The sequence below is a fragment of the Erpetoichthys calabaricus genome, chromosome 16, assembly GCF_900747795.2.
Source record: "Erpetoichthys calabaricus chromosome 16, fErpCal1.3, whole genome shotgun sequence".
Lineage (NCBI taxonomy): Eukaryota > Metazoa > Chordata > Cladistia > Polypteriformes > Polypteridae > Erpetoichthys > Erpetoichthys calabaricus.
Window position 1 is genome coordinate 41,002,456 of NC_041409.2, and position 23,309 is coordinate 41,025,764.

A 23,309-nucleotide genomic window follows, 5' to 3' on the forward strand; every position below is an offset into this window, starting at 1 on the left:
AATAGAAGTAAAATCCTGTAGTACTTCTTTATACTCCCTGCTCTGCTCTCCAATAAATGCAAGTTATTGCAAATATACTAATAACCCAATTGTGCTTTACTCACTCAGAATATGGAACCAACTTAGAAAGCATTTTAAGATGGAAAATCTTTTATCTGTGGCACCTCTGCAAGAGGACCACCTCTTTCAACCCTCGCAAACATATCTAGTTTTTAATACCTGGAAAAGTTTTGGGATTAAAATGCTCAGAGATCTTTATATAGAAAACATATTTGCATCTTTTGAACAATTATGTTCAAAATTCAACCTCCCAGCTACACATTTCTTTCACTATCTTCAAATTAGAAATTTTGTTAAACAAAAATTGCCCGATTTCCCCCACCTCGCACCCTCCACAATGCTGGAAAAAATACTGCTCAATTTTGAGAAATTAAACACCATTTCCGCATTATATAAAATCCTATTAGAGTCCCTACCTTTCAAAGATCCAAGAGGACATTGGGAAGAAGATCTCTTAATCAATATATCAGAAAAGGATTGGAAGGTAGCAAAGCAGACAATTTACTCGAGCTCCATATGCGCAAAGCATACAATTATTCAAGTAAAAATTATATATCGAGCCCATCTGTCTCGCTTAAAACTGTCCAAAATCTTTCCAGGGCAAGATCCAACCTGCGAACGCTGCAACCAAGCTCCTGCCTCACTGGGTCACATGTTCTGGGCCTGCACCAAACTAACATCATTTTGGACCAAAATGTTTAAGTGCCTTTCAGACAGCCTTGGTATCACAATTCCTCCTAACCCATAACAGCTGTGTTCGGTGTTCTTCCAGACGAACTTGAAGTGGAGAAGGACAAGCAAATGGTGATTGCATTCACTACACTTTTGGCACGCAGACTTATTCTGTTAAATTGGAAGAATCCTAACTCTCCTCTGATAAGTCAGTGGGAAACCGATGTTTTATATTATTTGAAATTGGAAAAAATCAAATTCTCAGTTAGAGGATCTGTACAAAATTTTTTCAAAACCTGGCAGAATCTAATCAATATTATTTTAGAATAAGAGGAATAACTATTACCGCATTTAATTCCCTTCTCCATCTCTTATTTACCTATATATTTATTTCTCCCTTTCTTTTATTTATTGTTGCCTTATTAAAAAGCCCTAAGCAATTCTCCTTTGGCTTAGCTCTCCTTCTCAGGGATGGGGTTTGATTTGTCTTCAATTTTGTTTGGTTATAAATTGATCTATTTGTATGGAATGATTACAATAAAAATTAATAAATTTAAAAAAAAAAAAAAAAAAGATGAGAGAGGCCTGTGATTTTCATCATAGGTATACCTCAACTATGAGAGACAAAATGAGAAAAAAAATCCAGAAAATCACATTGTCTGATTTTAAAGAATTTATTTGCAAATTATGGTGGAAAATAAGTATTTGGTCACCTACAAACAAGCAAGATTTCTGGCTCTCACAGACCTGTAACTTCTTCTGTAAGAGGCTCCTCCTCTGATTACCTGTATTAATGGCACCTGTTTGAACTTGTTATCAATATAAAAGACACCTGTCCACAACCTCAAACAGTTACACTCCAAACTCCACTATGTCCAAGACCAAAGAGCTGTCAAAGGACACCAGAAACAAAATTGTAGACCTGCACCAGGCTGGGAAGACTGAATCTGCAATAGGTAAGCAGCTTGTTGTGAAGAAATCAACTGTGGGAGCAATTATTAGAAAATGGAAGACATACAAGACCACTGATAATCTCCCTCGATCTGGGGCTCCACGCAAGATCTCACTCAGTGAGGTCAAAATGATCACAAGAATGGTGAGCAAAAATCCCAGAACCACACGGGGGGACCTAGTGAATGACCTGCAGAGAGCTGGGAGCAAAGTAACAAAGGCTACCATCAGTAACACACTACACCGCCAGGGACTCAAATCCTGCAGTGCCAGACGTGTCCCCCTGCTTAAGCCAGTACATGTGCAGGCCCGTCTGAAGTTTGCAAGAGAGCATTTTGATGATCCAGAAGAGGATTGGGAGAATGTCATATGGTCAGATGAAACCAAAATAGAACTTTTTGGTAAAAACTCTACTTGTCGTGTTTGGAGGAGAAAGAATGCTGAGTTGCATCCAAAGAACACCATACCTACTGTAAAGCATGGGGGTGGAAACATCATGCTTTGGGGCTTTTTTCTGCAAAGGGACCAAGACGACTGATCTGTGTAAAGGAAAGAATGAATGGGGCCATGTATCGTCAGATTTTGAGTGAAAACCTCCTTCTATCAGCAAGGGCATTGAAGATGAAACGTGGCTGGGTCTTTCAGCATGGCAATGATCCCAAACACACTGCCTGGGTAACGAAGGAGTGGCTTCGTAAGAAGCATTTCAAGGTCCTGGAGTGGCCTAGCCAGTCTCCAGATCTCAACCCCATAGAAAATCTTTGGAGGGAGTTGAAAGTCCGTGTTGCCCAGCGACAGCCCCAAAACATCACTGCTCTAGAGGAGATCTGCATGGAGGAATGGGCCAAAATACCACTAACAGTGTGTGAAAACCTTGTGAAGACTTACAGAAAACGTTTGACCTCTGTCATTGCCAACAAAGGGTATATAACAAAGTATTGAGATGAACTTTTGTTATTGACCAAATACTTTTTTTCCACCATAATTTACAAATAAATTCTTCAAAAATCAGACAATGTGATTTTCTGGATTTTTTTTTCTCATTTTGTCTCTCATAGTTGAGGTATACCTATGATGAAAATGACAGGCCTCTCTCATCTTTTTAAGTGGGTGAACTTGCACAATTGGTTGCTGACTAAATACTTTTTTGCCCCACTGTATGTCTCTCTGGAGGGCGCCTTCACAAGTCTCCGTTTATGTGGGTCAAACAAACCCCCCGCGTAGTGTGGATGAAAGGCAAAAAATGCAGACAAATGTTTGTGTTTTTAAACAAAGTTGTAGTTGTCCTTACACAGCATTAGTTTGAAAAGTGGTGCTGCATGAAGCAAATCAATGGTGCCCCACCCATATCTATATTCTATATGTTACACAGGACATCCCCTAAATACTGTAAAAGCAAATCAATTATTATGGAATACAATTTCCTCATTTTATTTCGTTTCAGTAGTGTAGTCCTGTTCTCTGTATTTAAAATGGCTACTTTGGTTTAATAATTGGACTTTTCGAGTCTGTCAATTTCTGAAATGCTTGTTCATTGCCAGCTTTATCTTTATTATTTCAGAATGAGTCTGTCAGTAAAAATGGCTTAAATGACTTTTCATTTATAACACAAGTTCTCCATGACGTGGAAGAGTGTGGCAAATCAGCAGGACACAGCAGCAGAGCTGCCATCATTTAAGATGTCAGAGGAGGATACCTGGAGGCCATCTAGTGGACGGTGTGCCAGGCACTGAGAAGACAGAGAAGTGTCACCCTTCCTGCAGAGTCACATGACCCTGATCAAGACAAGCAGGTGGTTCTCTTATCACCTGCTTAAACAAACTGCAAAGCAGGTACAAATACTAAGATGAATGCCAGTTCAACCAAAATGACACCCTAATGCCCGCTGCCTCAGTCACTCCAAAGAGCATAAAAGGGTAAGTGACAGAAGGCAACGTGCCATCCAAAAAATGTCCTCACAGGTGGCGCAGTGGTAGTGCTGCTGCTTTGCAGTAAGGAGACTGTGGAAGATTGTGGGTTCGCTTCCTGGTTCCTCCCTGTGTGGATAGCGCTTTGAGTACTGAGAAAAGCGCTATATAAATGTAATGAATTATTATTATTATTATTATTAGTAAAGTCATCAAGTCTTGCTCAAAAATAACAGGTCAGTTTAGCACATGACTCTGCTGCCCTCCACCCTTTTCATACCACATATCTGTCCACGGTTTCATCATCTCCACTGCTTGGAAGGCAGCAGCTCAAACATGAAGGATGTGAATTGTAGAAGATTGACCAAAATGTGAATGGCTGCCTGGCCATCGATCAGAAACAGTTAATGTGAAACTCCTGCCAACTCACCTGCGAGGCTTACGGATGTCCCAAAGGCCAACTCCCTCCTTAGAGTTAGCCGTGGCCAGCAGCCGGGGCTCCACAGGGTTGAACATCACACTGTGAAATGCAGATGGGTAGTTGGCCAAACAGAAGGGCTCTGGAAGAAATCGGGAAAATGGAGGAGAGGTCATAAACACCAATGTCAAGCACATGACTGAGCCAGTCGAGGTGGGACGGCTGAAGAACCTCTAGCTACACCTTGGTCAGTGCACTTACCTCCATGAGGGGGCTCACGAGTGTCCCATATCAAGACCCTTCCGTCATCAGAGGAACTAGCAAACACATTGTCATTGATGGGACTAACCGACAGGCCATAGACGGCATCTTCATGGAGGAAAACATTGAGGGTCTCACCCCTAGGAATGAACACAAAGGCACGTAACTTGAGAGAGGACAAGATAGGCAGTAGAAGAAAATCTGAAAGTGTCCTTCACTAATGATCGCCTGTTTTGAGCTATTGTACCCTCAACTTACTGGAGCCACTGCCTCCCATTAGCATCACAAGCGTAAATGTAACATTACATCTAACCTCAAGAAAAAAAAAATAGCCTGAATTATGCTCGTTTCAAAGTAGTACACATAATGCCCTGGAAAATTATTTCTGTGGATGTTGCCGTCCGTACTTAGAGGGAGGAACAGGCCCCATAAGGAATATCTGTCCCTCAGAGGACACACTTCTGCAGTTGAGAGTTACAAAGGAACGTAACCTGCAAGTCTTTGGGGATGGAGGAAATGCGTCAGCTCCACGCAGAAGGCGAATGTGCCGGGAATCAAAGCTAACTGCCTGGAGAGACGAGCATCAACCGCTGGGCCACCGTGATGATGACAACAGTCACACAGTCCGGAACCATGGTTGCCCATGGTGTCCAGTTTCAAAATGAAGCTCCAACCACAATCTCCCAGCATGCTATTCTGTGTTCAGCTCATCAGTGCGCAAAAAAGTTCACAATTCCCTGAGCTAACTACTCTGGAAGTACATAAGCCAAGGAATCCACAGTGCCACTAAGCTTCATCGCTGCAGTAGCTCAACTGTGTTACCAGATGGAAGCAAATTACACAATCTGGGCACAGCAAGACGATATGGCGACGTGGTGTCTGAACTTTAGATATAAGATGAAACTGATTACCTTTCAACGTCATGAAGTATAACTTGTTCATCGTTTCCTAGAAGTGAAAGAAAAAAGAGAGAGTGCTAAGAAGATTTGAACACAACACAACAACACAACAGGTGCTGGACTCACTGTAGCACCTTCCTATAATTGGCAAAATTCTGCAAAAAAAAGAAAATGAAAATTATAAAACGAAAAAGCAATCTCTTTTTTGTCATTTATTGTTCAAAGTTGATGCACAAGGATGCTACAATAATTAAAAATAAAACAGAATAGCACCATGTACAATTTCATTTTCACACACAAGAGACAGCTGTCAAGATTTAAAACTAAAATTAAATCACCCTTTTGTCATTTCACTTTCCACACCCATCCTAGTGTGGCAGTGTCATAATTAAAATGAAAATGCAATCCCCACTTTAGATTTGCGTTTTCTTCATGATATGCATAGCAACTGTTAAAATGATAATTCAACATTTTTTTTTCCATTAGGTTTGCAGTACATGTGTGACAACATTTCAAAAAAACTTAAATGGATAAATTAATGAAAATGAAAAGCCTCATGCACATGAGCACTGGCGCCACCTGCTGCTCACTGCATTGACATTTTCATGTTCGCATCGGTTACGCAATGTCATGAAGAAAAGGCAAATCTAAAGTGGGGACTGCATTCTCATTTTTAAATTTTCACAGATGACTCTTATGTGTGTAGTTAATAAAATTGCAAATGGTGATATTTCATTTTATTTATTTCTGTGGCACCCTTGCACGTAGACTTTGAAAAATAAATGGCAAATTGGAGATTGTATTTTCATTTTGTAATTTTAATTTTCATTTCTTTTTCTGCACAAAATATCTCCCACACATTCTCGGGGTCTTCACAATTACACGACTGTGACGGACCACTTTCTCTTATTGCAATGTGACTCTCAGAGTCGCTAAGTGACCAGTCCTTGGGCCTAACCCTAAAAAGGTGGACAGCTAGTCCGACTACCACATGAGCCCAGGTGTGTATCAGGAGCCTGTTCATGACCTGTATAGTCTCGGCATGCTGGGTTTACTCCTACATTTAAGGCCAGCTGGTCCCGTGAATACTGTCATGTGCACAAGAGGGGCCTGTGAAGGCCTGGCATCTAATCCAGATTTGGCCCCCTCGTGCCCCTGAACTGGATTAAATAGGTTACAGCACGGACTGTATGTATTTAAGTATTTCGTAATACATTTTGGCTCATCATGTGTGTACTGAAGCCCAGCTGTCCACCGGTCACTCAGTAAAACTGTACACCCGTTTTCAGTACCAGCCGAGAAAGTCAAAGCAACAAACAGAAACAAAACGGTACTTGGGATCAACTGTTCAAGTCCAAAAGGAGCTTAGCGATTCAAATCAATTGTGGGGACCTCGAGCAAAAGGCGAGCACAACATCTTATGCACGATACCCATCACGTGACTGTTGAGCATGAAGGACGAGCACCCTGAATGGTGCCAGCTTTTCTGTCAAGTCTGTACTCAGTTTGCTCTCAGCCCACTAAACGATTCTGCTCATTTGAGGTAGGATCATGATGTCACACACTTCAATAATTTACAGATAACTCAATGACCCCAACAAGCCTAACAGAACTTGTACTCATCCCCCCTTACTTCTCGCAGGAATTGATGTGTGGAAGGAGTCGCCATATTTGTAACTTTCAGGCCTTGTAACTTCTGTGCTCTGCCTGGTCCACCATCCCAGTGTCTCCTTCATTTCAAGGACTCTTCATTTAATCTACGTCAAGTAAATGAGTGGCTCACTCACAAGTCGTCAGGAGATGAGATCCAAGACAATTTTATAAAGCTGCACACACCTGGAGCAAATGGTGAAACCGTCTATGATATCAATAACTTTGTGTTCGGTGGGCCCTCACTATGACAGTAAGACCTGACCTGCAAGATTTCTGGAAAGCATTACCTGCAGAGAAGACGCGCTTGTTGGTGCTGTCAAATGCCAGGCAGAAGATGTTGGAGAGGTGTTCACCTTTGAGCTTCACAGGCTTTGCCTGAGAATGGATTGCTTTCTCCATGTGCCACAAAAGCACTCGGCGGTCATCACCTCCTGTTCATTGGAAGGAGAGAAAAAGAAAGGCAATTAGATGACTGCAAATCAACACGAAAAAAGGACACAGCTGTCAAGTGCTGGGGTGACATGGGGGCCACAGATGCAGCAGAGGTTACTTAGGCCTGACCCAAGCTTCAATAGCTTCTTAGGACTGGGTTTTGGATGAGGAAACTGCCTTGGCATTCCAGAAGGTGCACATTCATGACTTGGTTAACGTTCAAACATGCATGCAAAAACTTCTGGATGGGTCATCACCTGAAATCAGACAAATTCAGTTTCATAAACTTGAACTCGGACCTGAACATCTCATTCAATTTGACATCTTTAATGAAGGCTTGTGGAGTAGTTGATCCTGTCAGCTGACATCACCACACATTTGCCTCTGACATTCACTACAAGCACCTCAGGGAAACATATCCAGGGTGGGATTTACCGCTATGGAGACCTGGGGGGTATTTTTCGTACGTGGATTACTCGTTTAGCCGGATGTAATTGTTGACGATTTGGCATGATCCTGGATCGGTCGGTTTTTCGAAACTCTTGCTGGATGTGTTGTCATAGCAACACATCCTAATCCTCAAACCTGCTCGGAGCAGGTTTATTCTATGTAAACAAGGATTAGCTCACACACTTAATCAGTGTCCGTGCATGGAATTCATTTAGTCATGACTTCGCCGTTCATGAATGAGCGACCAATTGATATCGGTACGCAAATTATAAGAAGAGAATTTCATATAGAGAGGGGTTTGCGTGATCGGCAAGATCCTTTATTGCTCCCGGAGGAAATTCTTTTCGAAAGATACCGCTTTAGCTGAGGGCGAATATTGTACCTCAAAAATTTATTAGGACCTTATATTCGAAGTCAAACTTGGCGAAGTCGGGCTCTCACAACTACACAAGACAGTATGCAATGCTTTGAGGTTTTTTTTGCAAGCGGCACTTTTTTTATATACTGTAGGCGATGCGGAAAATCAATCTAAAATTGCAGTTTGCCAGGCAATTCGTAAAGTCTGTTTGGCTCTGAAATATTTCCTTCGGGTTTTCATAGTGTTTCCTGAACACCTGCGTGTACAGACAAAAGAGGCGTTTCATGCCATTGCAGGTAGGTAATTCACGGGTAAAAACACCCACAGTTCCATAAAGAATCTCACAATCAGCCTAACATTCTCATTACCCAAGGTTTCCAAATGTGATTGGGGCACATGGGACTGATCACAGTGGAGTCTGATCAAACATTATTTGGAAAATGTACCTCTCCTCCTGATGAATAATCAAACACAGTGTCTTCATCAAATATTCGACCTTCATTAATATCTCGGTCAAACACAGGTTCTAGGGATATGACATTCCCTGCAACTGACCCAACAAAAAAAGAGGGCTATATGGAACCTACGTATGGCACACATTAAGGACAAATATATGCAATGACCATCCTTTACCTGAAATGAAGTGACCACTGCATCCTGTCACTGGTTCTGAGGAGGAGCTTCCCCCTGGAATGCCCTCAGAAACAGGGCAATGGGCATTTTGCTAGAGAGCCAACTCTTCTACAGGGGTTAGGTCAGGACCGCGTGGACCTCCACCTGTTTTTTGCTTGAATGCCTTCTTATTAGCTTTAAAATTAACGTTCTTTACATTATATATGATTATGTCAACAATTCTTTAAATAGTTATATACCAATATTTACCAGTTTAAAGCATATTCTTGTACTTCACTTTAACCTGTTCCCGTGTTCTCCTTGTGCTCACGTTTGATCTGGAATTATGACATATTAAATAATAATTAATCTGACACACAGGAAATGAAACGCTGCTTTAAGTAAGTACAATGCACAAGTGTTTAATTTGTTGGCCACTTTTTGCCAGCCGTCTTTTCTGGTTTGGGCTGCTTTTGCAGTGTTACCCCTTGTGCATAGTAAATCTTGAAATCCTTCGAGCAGCATGTACGCACAGCTTGTGTGAAAAAAAAAAAATGCTCCCGTTCTTTCGTCATTTTGTTACAGTCTATCAAAGACTTGCTGATCATGTTTTCTAGACTCAATATATATGGGTTTTTCACTCAGCGAAGGCGCGCGCATTCATCTCGGATGATTAGATCCAGCTAGACTAATCTACTACATGGCTGCATTTGAAAAACCGACTTATCCCGAATGAGTTTCACTGGCATTAACTCATCCAAGATGAGGCATCTGATCTCGGATGATTTAAGTGACGTACGGAAAATACCCCCCTGGGCTGCACTTCGAAACAATCACAGAAGCAGGCACTTTAAAAACAGCAGGCCATAAACTACATGACTACTCACAGGCCAGTTGTGAAATGTGTCGGCTTATAGACGTGTCTAAGATGGACGATTTGGATTAATGCTCAGTTAGATTCTGGCTTTGATGTTTAGAACTTTATAAGATGTCACAATCTTTGAATTCCAAATATAGTGCCCAGAATTGTCACGAAAGACCTCATTTTATGGAGGTCCGAGATGTTTGGGTTTGTTGTGGTATAAAATGACTCTGCCATCTTTAGGCACGGATTGATTATATCAAACGAACTGGCGACAAGAAAAGAACAAAGACAACCTGGGAAAAGACAAAAACGTGATTGAAGTTAAAGGAACAAAACAAAGGCATCACAGCGGATTTAAACATCCTGGACAACCTCGGTAAAGACAAGCCCAAAAAAAAAAAAAAAGAAGGGCCAGGATAAACAGAGCTACACGAGACAGAACTACGGGGGCTAGACTTCACTGTTAGAACATCAGAAATATTTCTGCCAAGCAAAGTCTTGCCTATTCTGTTGCACTTAGTTTCTTCAGATTATCATCAAATTGAGATTTGAAGGTCCCTATAGACCACACTTCTTGGCCACTATTTTAATAGGTCTCTGGCTTTTTATGTAAACAAAAACTTCAAATGTTTCTGCAAAATCTCCCCTTAACAAAGTTTCATCTGAGAGCCCCTGTGTTCTTGAATTTATTTTGCCCTCTTAATCTCCATTTTCCTAATCTGAAAAAGTGCAGCTGCTTCAATTTTGCCTCATAGCCCATATCTTGTGGTCCTGAATCATTCATTCTTAAGAGTTTTACTTGAATTATGCAGTACCTTATTAAATGCCTTCTGAAAATCAAGATAAATAATGTCATATACTCCTCTCATCATATCCTTGTGTTGTTTTCTTTATAGAATTCCAGCATGTCGGTAAAACACAGACTCCTTATTCTGAACCCTTGCTGACATGTCAGTAAAACTCCTGTTCTTGCCATGTGTTGCACAGTCTTTTCCTTAATAATTCCTTCCATTAATTTACCTGAAGAAGTTGGTGTGAACGTCAGGGCACGAAGTGGATGCAGAAGCAGACAACGGTGAGATGGGCCACGTTGTCGAAGAATTCCAGGCTCTCGACATCCAAATCCAAAAACTCCTGTCCAGACGGAGGCACCTGAGGGACATGAAGCCTCGTCTACTGGAAAAATCCTCCCCGACATCTGAAATTGTCTTAGCAAATTGCGGCTCAGTAACATCGACTCCATGCTGTGCTGCTCATTTCCAAGGCCAAGTGAGTTTTACCCCCACGCCTCATTGTCAGAGCAACGATGTCAACGATGAGGAACTTGGCCTGTTTCAGCGATGCGGGAGGGGGTTTAAGGCTAGATCACCTCCATCGGCACAGGCCAGCATCTCCACCCAGAACCGTTTCAACTCTCTCCGCTCCCCCAGTTTGCCTTCAACCCTGGGTGATGCATTTGTGATTAGAGATTCAATCGTGTATGTAAAAAAATCTATAGACAGTGTGGCATAAATACGAATAATTTAATTACAATTATGCCTCTAGATAAACAATGTATTAAAACTATAGAAACAGACTATAGATTAAATAAAAAATACGCACAGAGCAGCTCTAATAAAAATAACTTAATTTCTATCTTGAAAAGCCATAACGCTACTACAATTCAGTTCTGCACTTCCAAGACATTAAATATGGCTTTATTAAATGTTATAGCATTAACCAACAAGACATTTTCCATCAATGATCTTATTAGTGAAAAGAAAATCAATTTTATTGCACTAAGTGAAACATGGCTTAGCTCTGATGGTGCAGCTGTTTTAATCGAATCTGCGCCTCCGAATTATAGCTTTGCAAATGCGTATCGCCAAGATAAGAAAGCCGGCGGTTTAGCAAACATTTACTTGAGCCGGTTAAAGTGAAAAGATGTCAGTTTTGGTAAATTCAAGCCCCTTGAGTTTCTTGCCGTCATTATTCATGTAGCTTCTGTGTCCAGTATTGTCCATGTATCCTCCTAAATACAATGCGTCTTTCTTTGAGGTATTCTCAGACTTGGTGTCAAACTGTAATTACGAACTATGACACGTTCCTAATAGTCGGTGACTTTAACTTTCATATCGATAATCAGTGTGACCCGAAAGTAAAAGAATTCATGAACCTCCTGGACTCTTTTGATTTGATCCAGCACATTAGTCAGCCTACAAACAAAGCAGGTCATATATTAGATTTAGTAATTACTAAAGGACTAAACGTTGATGTGATGCAGATCATTGATATTGGTCTATCAGACCATTTTCTCTTCCTATTTAATATAGAAATAATGATAGAAAAAAATCACTAGACGCATATTGTTAAAAAAACGCTTCTTTGATTCATCAGCAGCTTCAAAATTTACAAATATTCTAAGCAACCAGTTTGTTTGTAGTGCTTACTACAATTGCAAGGATAATGTAAATAATATGGTGGAAAATTTAAGGGTGAGGGTTGCTGCTGACACAGTCACACCTGAAAAGACAGTTAAAAATTCTTCCAGCACTATTATACCATGGAAGACTTGAAGAGTGTCTGACCTAAAGAGAACATGCTGGAGAGCTGAGTATAAATGGAGAAAAACTAAACTGATTATTCACTATGAGATATTGAAGGTTAAAATAACAGAATACAACAACATAGTCTATCTTGAGAGGCGGTGTTATTTCTCTAGAATTATAAATAACAATGCTAGTCTTATTCTCTACAATCGATCATCTGCTAAACTCAGCTCACTCAATGGAATGCCTCCAAAAAACTTCCAGTGAAACTTGTGAGGCTTTTGCTGTATTTTTTAATCAAAAAAATTAATGATATTAGAAATAACATATTACATCTCCCCAATACTGATCCTCTTAAACCGCGGTACTCCATTATAAACAAATTAAATTCTTTCACCAGGATAGATTTACCTGATTTATATAAAATAATTTCTCAAATGAGACCCTCCACCTGTGTCCTTGACCCAATACCAACAAGTTTTTTCAAAGTATCATCGGGCATGCTAATTGATAGTATTCTTGACATAGTAAACTCGTCATTATATATGGGGGTCTTCCCAGCCTGTCTTAAGACTGCTGTATTTAAACTCCTGCTTAAGAAAAATAATCTCGACTCCTCTGCTTTTGAAAATTTTAGACTTATTTCTAACCTGCCTTTCTTACTGTAAGTAAAATCCTAGAGAAGGCAGTCATTATGCAGCTTAATGATCACCTCAATAAACATGCTATTCTTGATAAGTTTCAGTCGGGTTTCAGAACAAATCACAGTACAGAAACTGCACTCATTAAAGTAGTAAATGACTTGCAGGTACTGTAAATACAGACAGGAGCAGAAAATAGAAATTTTAGTGATTGGCAAAAATGGATATAATGAGGGTATTAGAAATAAACTTGATGCATTAGGATTAAAAGTCAAGACGGAGGTAAAGATTTTAGAGTTAACTATTGACTCTGGCCTGAATTTTAAATCACGTATCACTAGGACAGCATTTTTTCACTTAAGAAATATAGCAAAAGTTAGACCTCTTATAACATTGCAAGATATTGAGAAATTAGTTCACGCTTTTGTTTTCAGTCGGCTAGATTACTGTAACATACTCCTCTCAGTATCACCCAAAAAAAGACATCAATCGATTGCAACGAGTGCAGAATGCAGCTGTTAGAATCTTAACTAGGAAAAGAAAATCTGAGCACATCTCTCCAGTTTTGATGTCACTAAACTGGTCACCTGTGTCATTTAGAATTGACTTTAAAATACTGCTTATGGTTTACAAAGCCTTAAATAATCTCACTCCATCTTATACCTCAGAATGGCTTTCACCTTACACTCCAAATCGTAACCTTAGATCTTCAAATGAGTGTCTGCTTAGAATTCCAAGAGCTAAACTTAAAAGAAGTGGTGAGACAGCCTTCTGCTGTTATGCACCTAAAATCTGGAACAGCTGATAGAAATTCGCCAAGCTAATACAGTGGAGCATTTTAAACTGCTAAAAACACATTATTTTAACATGGCTTTCTCATAGCTTCATTTTAGTTTAATCCTGACACTCTGTATATGCATGTAATTATTATTATCATTCATGGTGGCTCCGAAATCCGTACTAACCCCTACTTTCTCTGCTGTTCATTTTTCCGGTTTTCTGACCACCCAATCAAAGCACCGTGATGTCCCTACATTGATGGATTAAAGGCCAGAAGTTCACATGACCATAAATCATCAAGTTCTTCCATGTGAACCCTGCATACCATGAGGCAGTCTCGTGGCCTCGGAACCCCTGCAGATTTTTTTTCTCTTCAGCCGTGTTTTTTTTTTTTTTTCTATCCTCCCTGGCCATTGGACCTTACTTTTATTCTATGTTAATTAGTATTGCCTAATTTTATTTTCTTATATATTTTGTCTTTTTTTCTCTTTCTTCATCCTGTAAAGCAATTTGAGCTACATCATTTGTATGAAAATGTGCTATAGAAATAAATATCGTTGTTGTTGTTGCTGTGATGAACATGAAGCTTACTGGCCTGTAGTTGCTTAGAGCTGCGTGATCATCATTCTTATGCAGGAAGATAATATTTGCTAGCTTCCAGTCTTTAGAAATTTAACCTCTGAATGGTGAGTTTTGAAAAAAATCTGCACTCACTAACCTCCCTAAGCGCTCCGTGATGAATGTTATCTGGTCCTGGAGATTTGTTACAATTCAGCCTTTTTAATCTCAGCAGCATTTCTCTCTCTACAATTTCCAAACAACTCAGTAACACCATTGTAATCCCGTTACTTTTGGCAGGTTATCGTCTTCTTCACATGTGTAAACTTCACAATACCCAGGTTCAGTGCATCTGCTATTTCAATATCTGTGTATTCCAGCTCATCTTTACCATCTCTAATACTCCTTACCTCCTGCTGTTTTACTACTGAAATACTGTAACAACCTCTTTGAGTCATCTTTAGCTTTTTCTGCAGTATTCCTTTTCAACTGTCTTAGCCTTCCTGATATCCTTTTCACCATTGCTCTCATATGCCCTGCAGTTAGTGCAGTGGGGTTACTAACCTTATACTCTTTTTCTTTCCCCTTTGTAAGTTCCTTTTTAGTTCCTTTTTAATCCAACCTGGACTTTAATTTCTTACTGCCTCTAAAATTTGTCATGAACATGTCCTGCATTACATGTAAAACACTTTCAAACCATCCTCAAATCTTCTCAACTATTTGAAAAATATTAATTGAACTGAAATCAAGCCAAGCATTGTGCTCCATTCAAAACACGGTGAAACGTACAAAATTATGGTCCCTAGATCCTAATGGCTGAATCACACCAATCCCCTGAATTCTGTCCCAATTAATATGGAATACTAAATATAGACAGGCGCCCACCCCCAGCGCATTGGTGCTGTAACAGACTGTATTAAGAAACAGTCAATGATTATGTCTAACAACTCAGGTTCTTGTTAGGCTGTCAGTTAATAGCATGGTAATTAAAGCCACACCCCATGACTATCATATCCCTCTCTATATTTGTAGAATTTTTGAAAAAGTGCAAATTGACCTCTTGATGACATTTGGGAAATGTGTGCTGTGTTTGGTGTCCATAACAATGGCGTCCACTGATTACGGTTACTCTTCACTGATGTGTTGTGTCAATTTCGCATCGTCTCTCTGGGTAGTAATTTAACAAACCTATTGACCTAATCTCAAGCTAACCCAGCCACAGGGGATGCACAAACCAGTGTTTCTTCGTGCTGGTCCCAAGCCCGGATAAATGGGGAGGGTTATGTCAGGAAGGGCAGCCGGTGTAAAATTTTGCCAAATCAATATGCGGACAAAAATGTAAATTTCCATACCGGATTGGTCGAGTCCCGGGTTAACAACGACCGCCACCAGTATTGTTAGCCAACAGGGTGCTGGCGAAAATTGGGCTACTGTTGGCCGAAGAAGGAGAAGAAGAGGGGGGAGACGTGTCCGGAGGCAGAAGGAGAGGAGGAGTGTACAGAGAGTGGAACTGAGGGTAGGAACTTTGAATGTTGGCAGTATAACTGGTAAGGGGAGAGAGTTATCAAATATGATGGAGAGAAGGAAGGTTGATATATTGTGCATGCAAGAGACTAAATGGAAGGGGAGTAAGGCCAGGTGGATTCAAATTGTTCTATCATGGTGTGGATGGGAGGAGAAATGGGGTAGGAGTTATTCTGAAGGAACAGTATGTCAAGAGTGTTTTGGAGGTGAAAACAGTGTCAGGTAGAGTAATGATTATGAAGCTGAAAATTGGAGGTGTGATGATGAATGTTGTTAGTGTATATGCACAACAAGTTGGGTATGCAATGGGTGAGAAAGAAGATTTTTGGAGTGAGTTGGATGAAGTGATGAGCAGTGTACCCAAGGGACAAAAAGTGGTGATTGGAGCGGATTTCAATGGGCATATTGGTGAAGGGAACAGTGTAGACAAGGAGGTGATGGGTATGTATGGTGTCAAGGAGAGGAATGAATAAGGTCAGAGGATAGTGGATTTTGCCAAAAGGATGGACATGGCTGTGGTGAATACGTATTTTAAGAAGAGGGAGGAACATAGGGTTATGTACAAGAGTGGAGGAAGATGCACACAGGTAGATTACATCCTATGCAAAAGAGTTGATCTGAAGGAGATTGAAGACTGCAAAGTGGTGGCAGGGGAAAGTGTAGTTAAGTAGCATAGGATGGTGGTCTGTAGGATGACGCTGGAGATCAAGAAGAGGAAGAGAGTGAGGGCAGAGCCAAGGATTAAATGGTGGAAGTTGAAAAAGGAAGGCTGCAAGGTTGAGTTTAGGGAGGAGGTGAGACAGGCACTGGATGGCAGTGAAGAGTTACCAGACAGCTGGGAAACTACAGCAGATGTAGTAAGGGTGACAGCAAGAAGGGTGCTTGGTGTGACATCTGGAAAGAGGAAGGAGGAAAAGGAAACCTGGTGGTGGAATGAGGAAATACAGGAGTGTATACAGAGGAAGAGGATGGCATAGAAGAAGTGGGACAGTCAGAGAGATGCAGAAAGTAGACAAGAGTACAAGCAGATAAGGCGCAAGGTGAAGAGAGAGGTGGCAAAGGCTAAGGAAAAGGCATATGATGAGTTGTATGAGAGGTTGGACACTAAGGAGGGAGAAACGGACCTGTACCGATTGGCTAGACAGAGGGACCGAGCTGGGAAAGATGTGCAGCAGATTAGGGTGATAAAGGATAAAGATGGAAACGTACTCACAAGCGAGGAGTGTGTGTTGAGCAGATGGAAAGAGTACTTTGAGAGGCTGATGAATGAAGAGAACGAGAGAGAGAGAGAACAGATTGGATGATGTGGAAATAGTGAATCAGGAAGTGCAATGGATTAGCAAGGAGGAAGTAAGGACAGCTATGAAGAGGATGAAAAATGGAAAGGCCGTTGGTCCGGATGACATACCTATGGAAGCATGGAGGTGTTTAGGAGAGATGGCAGTGGAGTTTTTAACCAGATTGTTTAATGGAATCTTGGAAAGTGAAAGGATGCCTGAGGTGTGGAGAAGTAGCATACTGGTGACGATATTTAAGAATAAGGGGTACATATGTGCAGGACTGTAGTAGCTACAGGGTAATAAAATTGATGAGCCACAGCATGAAGTTATGGGAAATAGTAGTGGAAGCTAGGTTAAGAAGTGAAGTGATGATTAGTGAGCAGCAGGATGGTTTCATGCCAAGAAAGAGCACCACAGATGCAATGTTTGCTCTGAGGATGTTGATGGAGAAGTTTAGAGAAGGCCAGAAGGAGTTGCATTGTGTCTTTGTGGACCTGGACAAAGTATATGACAGGGTGCCTCGAGAGGAGCTGTGGTATTGTATGAGGAAGTCAGGAGTGGCAGAGAAGTACGTAAGAGTTGTACAGGATGTGTATGAGGGAAGTGTGACAGTGGTGAGGTCTGCGGTAGGAGTGACGAATGCATTCAAGTTGGAGCTGGGACTACATCAGGGATTGGTGCTGAGCCTTTTCTTATTTACAATGGTGATGGACAGGTTGACAGACGAGATTAGACAGGAGTTTCCGTGAACTATGATATTTGCTGATGACACTGTGACCTGTAGCGAAAGTAGGGAGCAGGTTGAGAAGACCCTGGAGAGGTGGAGATACGCTCTAGAGAGGAGAGGAATGAAGGTCAGTAGGAACAAGACAGAATACATGTGTGAAAATGAGAGGGAGGTCAGTGGAATGGTGAGAATGCAGGGAGTAGAGTTGGTGAAGGTGGATGAGTTTAAATATTTGGGATCAACATTACAGTTTAATGGGGATTGTGGAAGAGAGGTGAAAAAGAGTGCAGGCAGGGTGGAATGGGTGGAAAAGAGTGTCAGGAGTAATTTGTGACAGATGGGTATCAGCAAGAGTGAAAGGGAAGTTCTACAGGATGGTAGTGAGACCAGCTATGTTATATGGGTTGGAGACGGTGGCACTGACCAGAAAGCAGGAGACAGAGCTGGAGGTAGAAGAGTTAAAGATGCTAAGATGTGCACTGGGTGTGACGAGGATGGTTTTGGTTTTTTTTTTGGTTTTTGTTCTTTATTTCGCCTTATACAATTTCTTGTATTAGGAATTTGGTAGTTTTCACATACCCCTTGGGGTCAAAGCGCAGGGTCAGCCATTGTACAGCGCCCCTGGAGCAATTACAGGTTAAGGGCCTTGCTCAAGGGCCCAGCAGAGCAGTGGCCTTTTTTTGGCAGTGACGGGGATTCGAACTGGCAACCTTCGGGATACCAGCGCAGATCCTTAGCCTCAGAGCCACTGGTTTGGACATGTGCAGAGGAGAGATGCTGGGTATATTGGGAGAAGGATGCTAAGGATAGAGCTGCCAGGGAAGAGGAAAAGAGGAAGGCTTAAGCGAAGGTTTATGGATGTGGTGAGAGAAGGCATGCAGGTGATGGGTGTAACAGAGCAAGATGCAGAGGACAGAAAGATATGGAAGAAGATGATCCTCTGTGGCAACCCTAACGGGAGCAGCCGAAAGAAGAAGACTGACCTAATCTCAAGTTAAAAAAATGTGACCTTTTCTTGATTTTTGTCCATTGTGAAAAAGATGTGAAAACCGACGAGTGTCTCTCTTGATTAGTCAGGTGTTTGCCTCGCTGATTACAAATGAAGACTGTGGTCAGTTAGTAAATATCGAACAGGAGCTTCATGCAACAAAGCAATGTCCGCAGAGATCACAAGGCGGAGATGAATTAAGTTAAACTCCATCATCAGGCAACCCAGATGTTCATGTGGAGCAAAAGCACATCAACGATGGATTGGGTTTGTACTGCTTGGGAAAAGGTTTGTGGTACAAAACATGTGACAAGGGACAACCTCACAGGACAGTGACTGCTCTTAAAGGCACAGCACATGGTGGTCTATTGATTTAGCAGTTCAAATTCAGCACAGACATTAAACTTTTATACCAAATCACCAGAGATAGCAAAAAATAGAACATCCATTATGATTAAAAATAAACAGGACTGACTTTACAAACCGACTGAATTCTGTGGTCCTTCACCACATGTTAGGGCAGGGCCACTCTCTGTTACCTAAAGTATCAGAGGAGAATAGTCTTTCAAAGAACAGAGGCTGGGCAGGTGTGTGTGTGTGTTTGGTGCCAACTTTAAGATGTGCATAGTGATCCAGAGACCATTAGAAAAACATGTGGGTATCACTGTTCAGGAAGGAAATAACCTTAAGCTACTTCATTTTGAAACAATAATCCCCTGTTTAAGCAGTAAAAAAAGAGCAAACCGAATCTAATGCAACTGCACTGATTTATAATGAGCAGAACATTCATTTTCTACCGCTGCTTGTCTAAGCACCAGTTTCACTAATCGTGCTACACCATACCCACACTAAGAATAAACTCGTATTTAATTAATCCGATTTTCAGCACATTTCAATAACTCGACTATTCACAAAAACCCAGTTTCGAAAATACAATGTGAACCCTCATTACAATTGAGAGCTACAATTGAGAGCTCGGGTTATTGGTCAGTGAGAAGGCAGGTTAACAGAGGCAGATTTCTTTGTGGGTAGCCCCCGTATTTGGTCATGTAAACCCTTAAAAGCGTTACACTTCAGGGTTTCGTAGTCTGCACATTTCCACTGCACTGTGTTCACCTCACACACTCTCAGCAGCCACAGGTAGACGTGTCCACAAAGAAATGATGCAATTCCTGTGACAAATGCTTAGGCACCTGCTTTACTCCTGCTCCTGGCTGAAATAACCCATCTCAAGATTTCCAGAATCGCTAAATTTAAATTGATGAAGTGAACCTACAGTTTTAAACTCAGCAGCATAATCTCGTCAACAGTTGGGTAATGCGTTAAAGTTGAGGTATGTTAAGTAGTCTGATCACTTTTTAACGTAACAAATAACCTAACACAAAGCTTATTTTACTGAAGTAAAAATACCTGCTGTGTTATTATTCCAGCAGTACTGGGTGGAAGGCAAAAAGCACACATAATGGTATGTTGTTCCTTTGCAGGGCTCAGCTGCACAGCCAAGGAGCAGAGAGTGTGCAAAGTGCAATCTGGCAACAGAAACCTATGAATAAAGTGTCAGGTTAGTTTTAATCCAGCGGTTTGCCATTGATACGTTGAAACAGTGTGATCGGGCGATGCAATGGCCAGTGTTCATACTGTGGATCATCAGAGGTTTGGTCAGGGATGTAAAAAGGGGACAGATGTGTTTTAGTTCAGAGGGCATGAAGAACTAAACTTATTTATAAAACACAAAAAATTACCACAGATTTAATGCTTGTTTTAAGATTCACGATGGGCTTGATGAAGACGTTTAACTCTTTACATGAAGTTTAATGATGTTGGAACACTTCGACAAAAAAGAACTCAGTGAGTGGACCTGCACACATAAATGTGGATTTCTAAGAAACCAGGCTTCTCTCTTAACGGGTTTACTCACCATATCTTGGCATTGGGTGTATAAGTAAACGTACTCATCATCAGACACGCAAGTGTAGGGAGCACTGGGTGGGCTTACAGTGGAAGTCAGAAGTTTACTTACACTTAGGATAACCCTAATTCTAACCCTAATTCTTTAAAACTTACTTTATGACCCCTCACCAGATTTTACACTAACAAACTATATATGAAGACGTCTGCTTTGTGCAGGGCAAAATTTTTTTTTTCCAATAATATTTACAGATTATTTAACTTCTTATTGACTATATCAGAGTTCCAGTAGGTCACCAGTTTACATATTATATATAGATATATACACACATAAACACGTATAAAGAAAATGAATTAGGTATTTTAAAATATGAAAAATATATAAAATGTGAAGCTATAACAGAATTAATTATTAAACATAACAAAAAGGCCTTAAGCGCCTGAAGTCTCTGCCTTGACTTACAAAGCTACCAATGTACTTTTCCACAATTAGAATGATGTAAATGAAAAATGAAAACCCCTCCAGAAAGCAGGGAAAAAGTCCATACACCCCTCCTATGAAGCTGTGCTAAAATCAATAGTACAATCCACAAAACACCCCACTAACAAGACAGTGTTCGGAACAATGGGAATGTTGATCGGAGGAGGTAATAGAGTTCTGCATATTAGGAGTCACATGACACAATGTAATTATTAAAAAAGTACAAAAAGCAGGTGAATTGTTAAATTGAGTGCTCACTCCATTGACCGAGACATTTGTGCATAACTCTGCACAAATAAAGTAATGTTCTACTATCTCATCTGGACTCTGTAACTAACTTATCTGAAGAGGAAAGGTTTTTTCACAATAAGCCATGCAGCTCCATACGCTGACAAGCTTTACTGTATTTAACAACAGCAAGATGCTGATCTTTGAACACTCACCTGTGTGATCTATCTTCACTTTTTTGGACATCTAAATTAAATGGAGCACATCCTTCAGGACCACAACCCTCCTTATCTTGTCCTTTGACAACTTTAAATCAGGCTTATAATCCAAAAATGGTGGGACATTACAAATAGAAAGAGAGAGATGATTGTTAAGAAGCCAAGTGGGCACCAAAGCAAGCCAGGGCATAAGCCACCTGGCATTGCAGAGACAGTTGATGGTTTCCAAGATCTTCATCATCACAGGTAGAGAGTCCAGCTGAAATTCTTACTTGAATGTGGTAAATGGCATGCAACATGTTACCTCCACTTTGTAATGGAGTCTCCAGGGCTCTCATTTATAAAACTTTGTGTGGATTCGAGCGTGAAAGTATGTGCATGCCCAAAAAAAAAAAAATCACATTTATAAAACCTGCCTTACATATACGTCTACATAATTTACCATTTATACATCACAATCACCTTGTAAATATGCATAAGTGAATGAGCCTTGAACACCGTCCTGAAACCTCCACATATGGAGCATGCTAAATCAACCTCATACATATGCAGTCACAAGGCAAAAGAACTTTTCTGGCTTGTAGAGCAGCTCCCACCTGACACAGCAAGACCCTAACACCAGCATTTAAGGAAATCCCCGCAACTGAAAGGGCAACATAACAAGCAGCATTATAGTGCCTCTACTCTGTGTTCAAGTGGTCCAAGAAAGGAGTAAGGTAAAAAGCATCTGAACTGGTAGTCACTACCACTTGACACATGTAATGATGTGACTGTTGTTACAATGAATGGTAGAGGCCATATAAAACACTGAGGGTCCAGCCAGCTACCTTACCAATAAACCAGCCACCATGTACAGCACCATCATATCTGCCAAAGCTACTTAGTTTCAAAATCAATGAATCACGGGCTGACCCAGGCCACTGAGCCATGACATTGGTCAGTTTCATCTTGACATCACAGATGACTTGTACATTAATGGAATATCACTGTTTACAGTTAACAAAGGCAGTGTCATTCTCTCTCGGTGCCCTTATTGCAATAGGAGTGCAGTAAAGTGGTCCGATTATGGTAAGTCAGGAGAAGCGGACACTACTGCAAACTGCCTTCTCAGGTTGGCAAAAACCTGTTATGTTTTATATTTGGACACCCCACACCATATAAACACTGGATGTAGTACCTCACCGGATGTTTAAACGCTTTTAGCACAGCAGGCATGTAGGAGTGAAGCTTGGCTGAGATATGTCTGACCTGTCAGCCAGTTCCCTGACAAGTGACAACAGCTAACCGATACAAACTGGTGAAAAAACAAAAAAGTTCTTCAGTATAAATACACAGCACTGGCCCTCTGAAAAGAAAATTAAAACATGTGTCTGTGTGTCACAGTCCTCACTTTTGAGGTGCAATATGTTTGTCACGTCAATGCACATCATAACATTCTGAAGACATAACATGAAATGCCAAGTACACATGGGTCAGAGTTGCTGCAAATATTTGTATGTTCCCCCATGAACTTTTCTTTTAGAAATCCTGACATCTGTGTGAACGCTGCACACACACATTTCAAGCCCGTCTTTGTGCGCACACAAGCTTTATAAATGAGGCCCCAGGACTTGAGTTAAGTCAGCAGGTCCCCAGAGTGTTTAAATCTCAGGACTACAAGTTCCACTTCTTACATGTCACGTGAACCTGCAGCGGCCACTCAACATTTGCTTCAAAAGGTGAACAAGAAGAAACTGACACTGAAACAAACTTTGAGTAAACAAGGAGGTGCGCTGCCAGAAAATGAGTAGTCTTCGTTAAACTCATTTGCCGTGTCTTTGATCAACATATGGATGCCGTTCTTCGAAAGACTCTTGGCAAGAAAATATATGTTGTAGTTGATGAAACCACCAATAGCTGAGACCACATAG

General features: G+C 40.9%; 1 protein-coding gene across 1 annotated transcript in view; it reads right to left on the minus strand.

Moving 5' to 3' along the window:
- dcaf5 (ddb1 and cul4 associated factor 5) overlaps positions 1-23,309 on the minus strand; it is a 56,420-nt gene that overhangs the window by 27,833 nt on the left and 5,278 nt on the right. The window contains exons 2-5 of the mRNA XM_028822387.2: positions 7,109-7,252; positions 5,181-5,217; positions 4,270-4,409; positions 4,021-4,150 (exon numbers count right to left, since the gene is read on the minus strand). Coding sequence (XP_028678220.1) covers positions 4,021-4,150; positions 4,270-4,409; positions 5,181-5,217; positions 7,109-7,252 — 451 coding nt within the window. The remainder of the gene's footprint in view (positions 1-4,020; positions 4,151-4,269; positions 4,410-5,180; positions 5,218-7,108; positions 7,253-23,309) is intronic.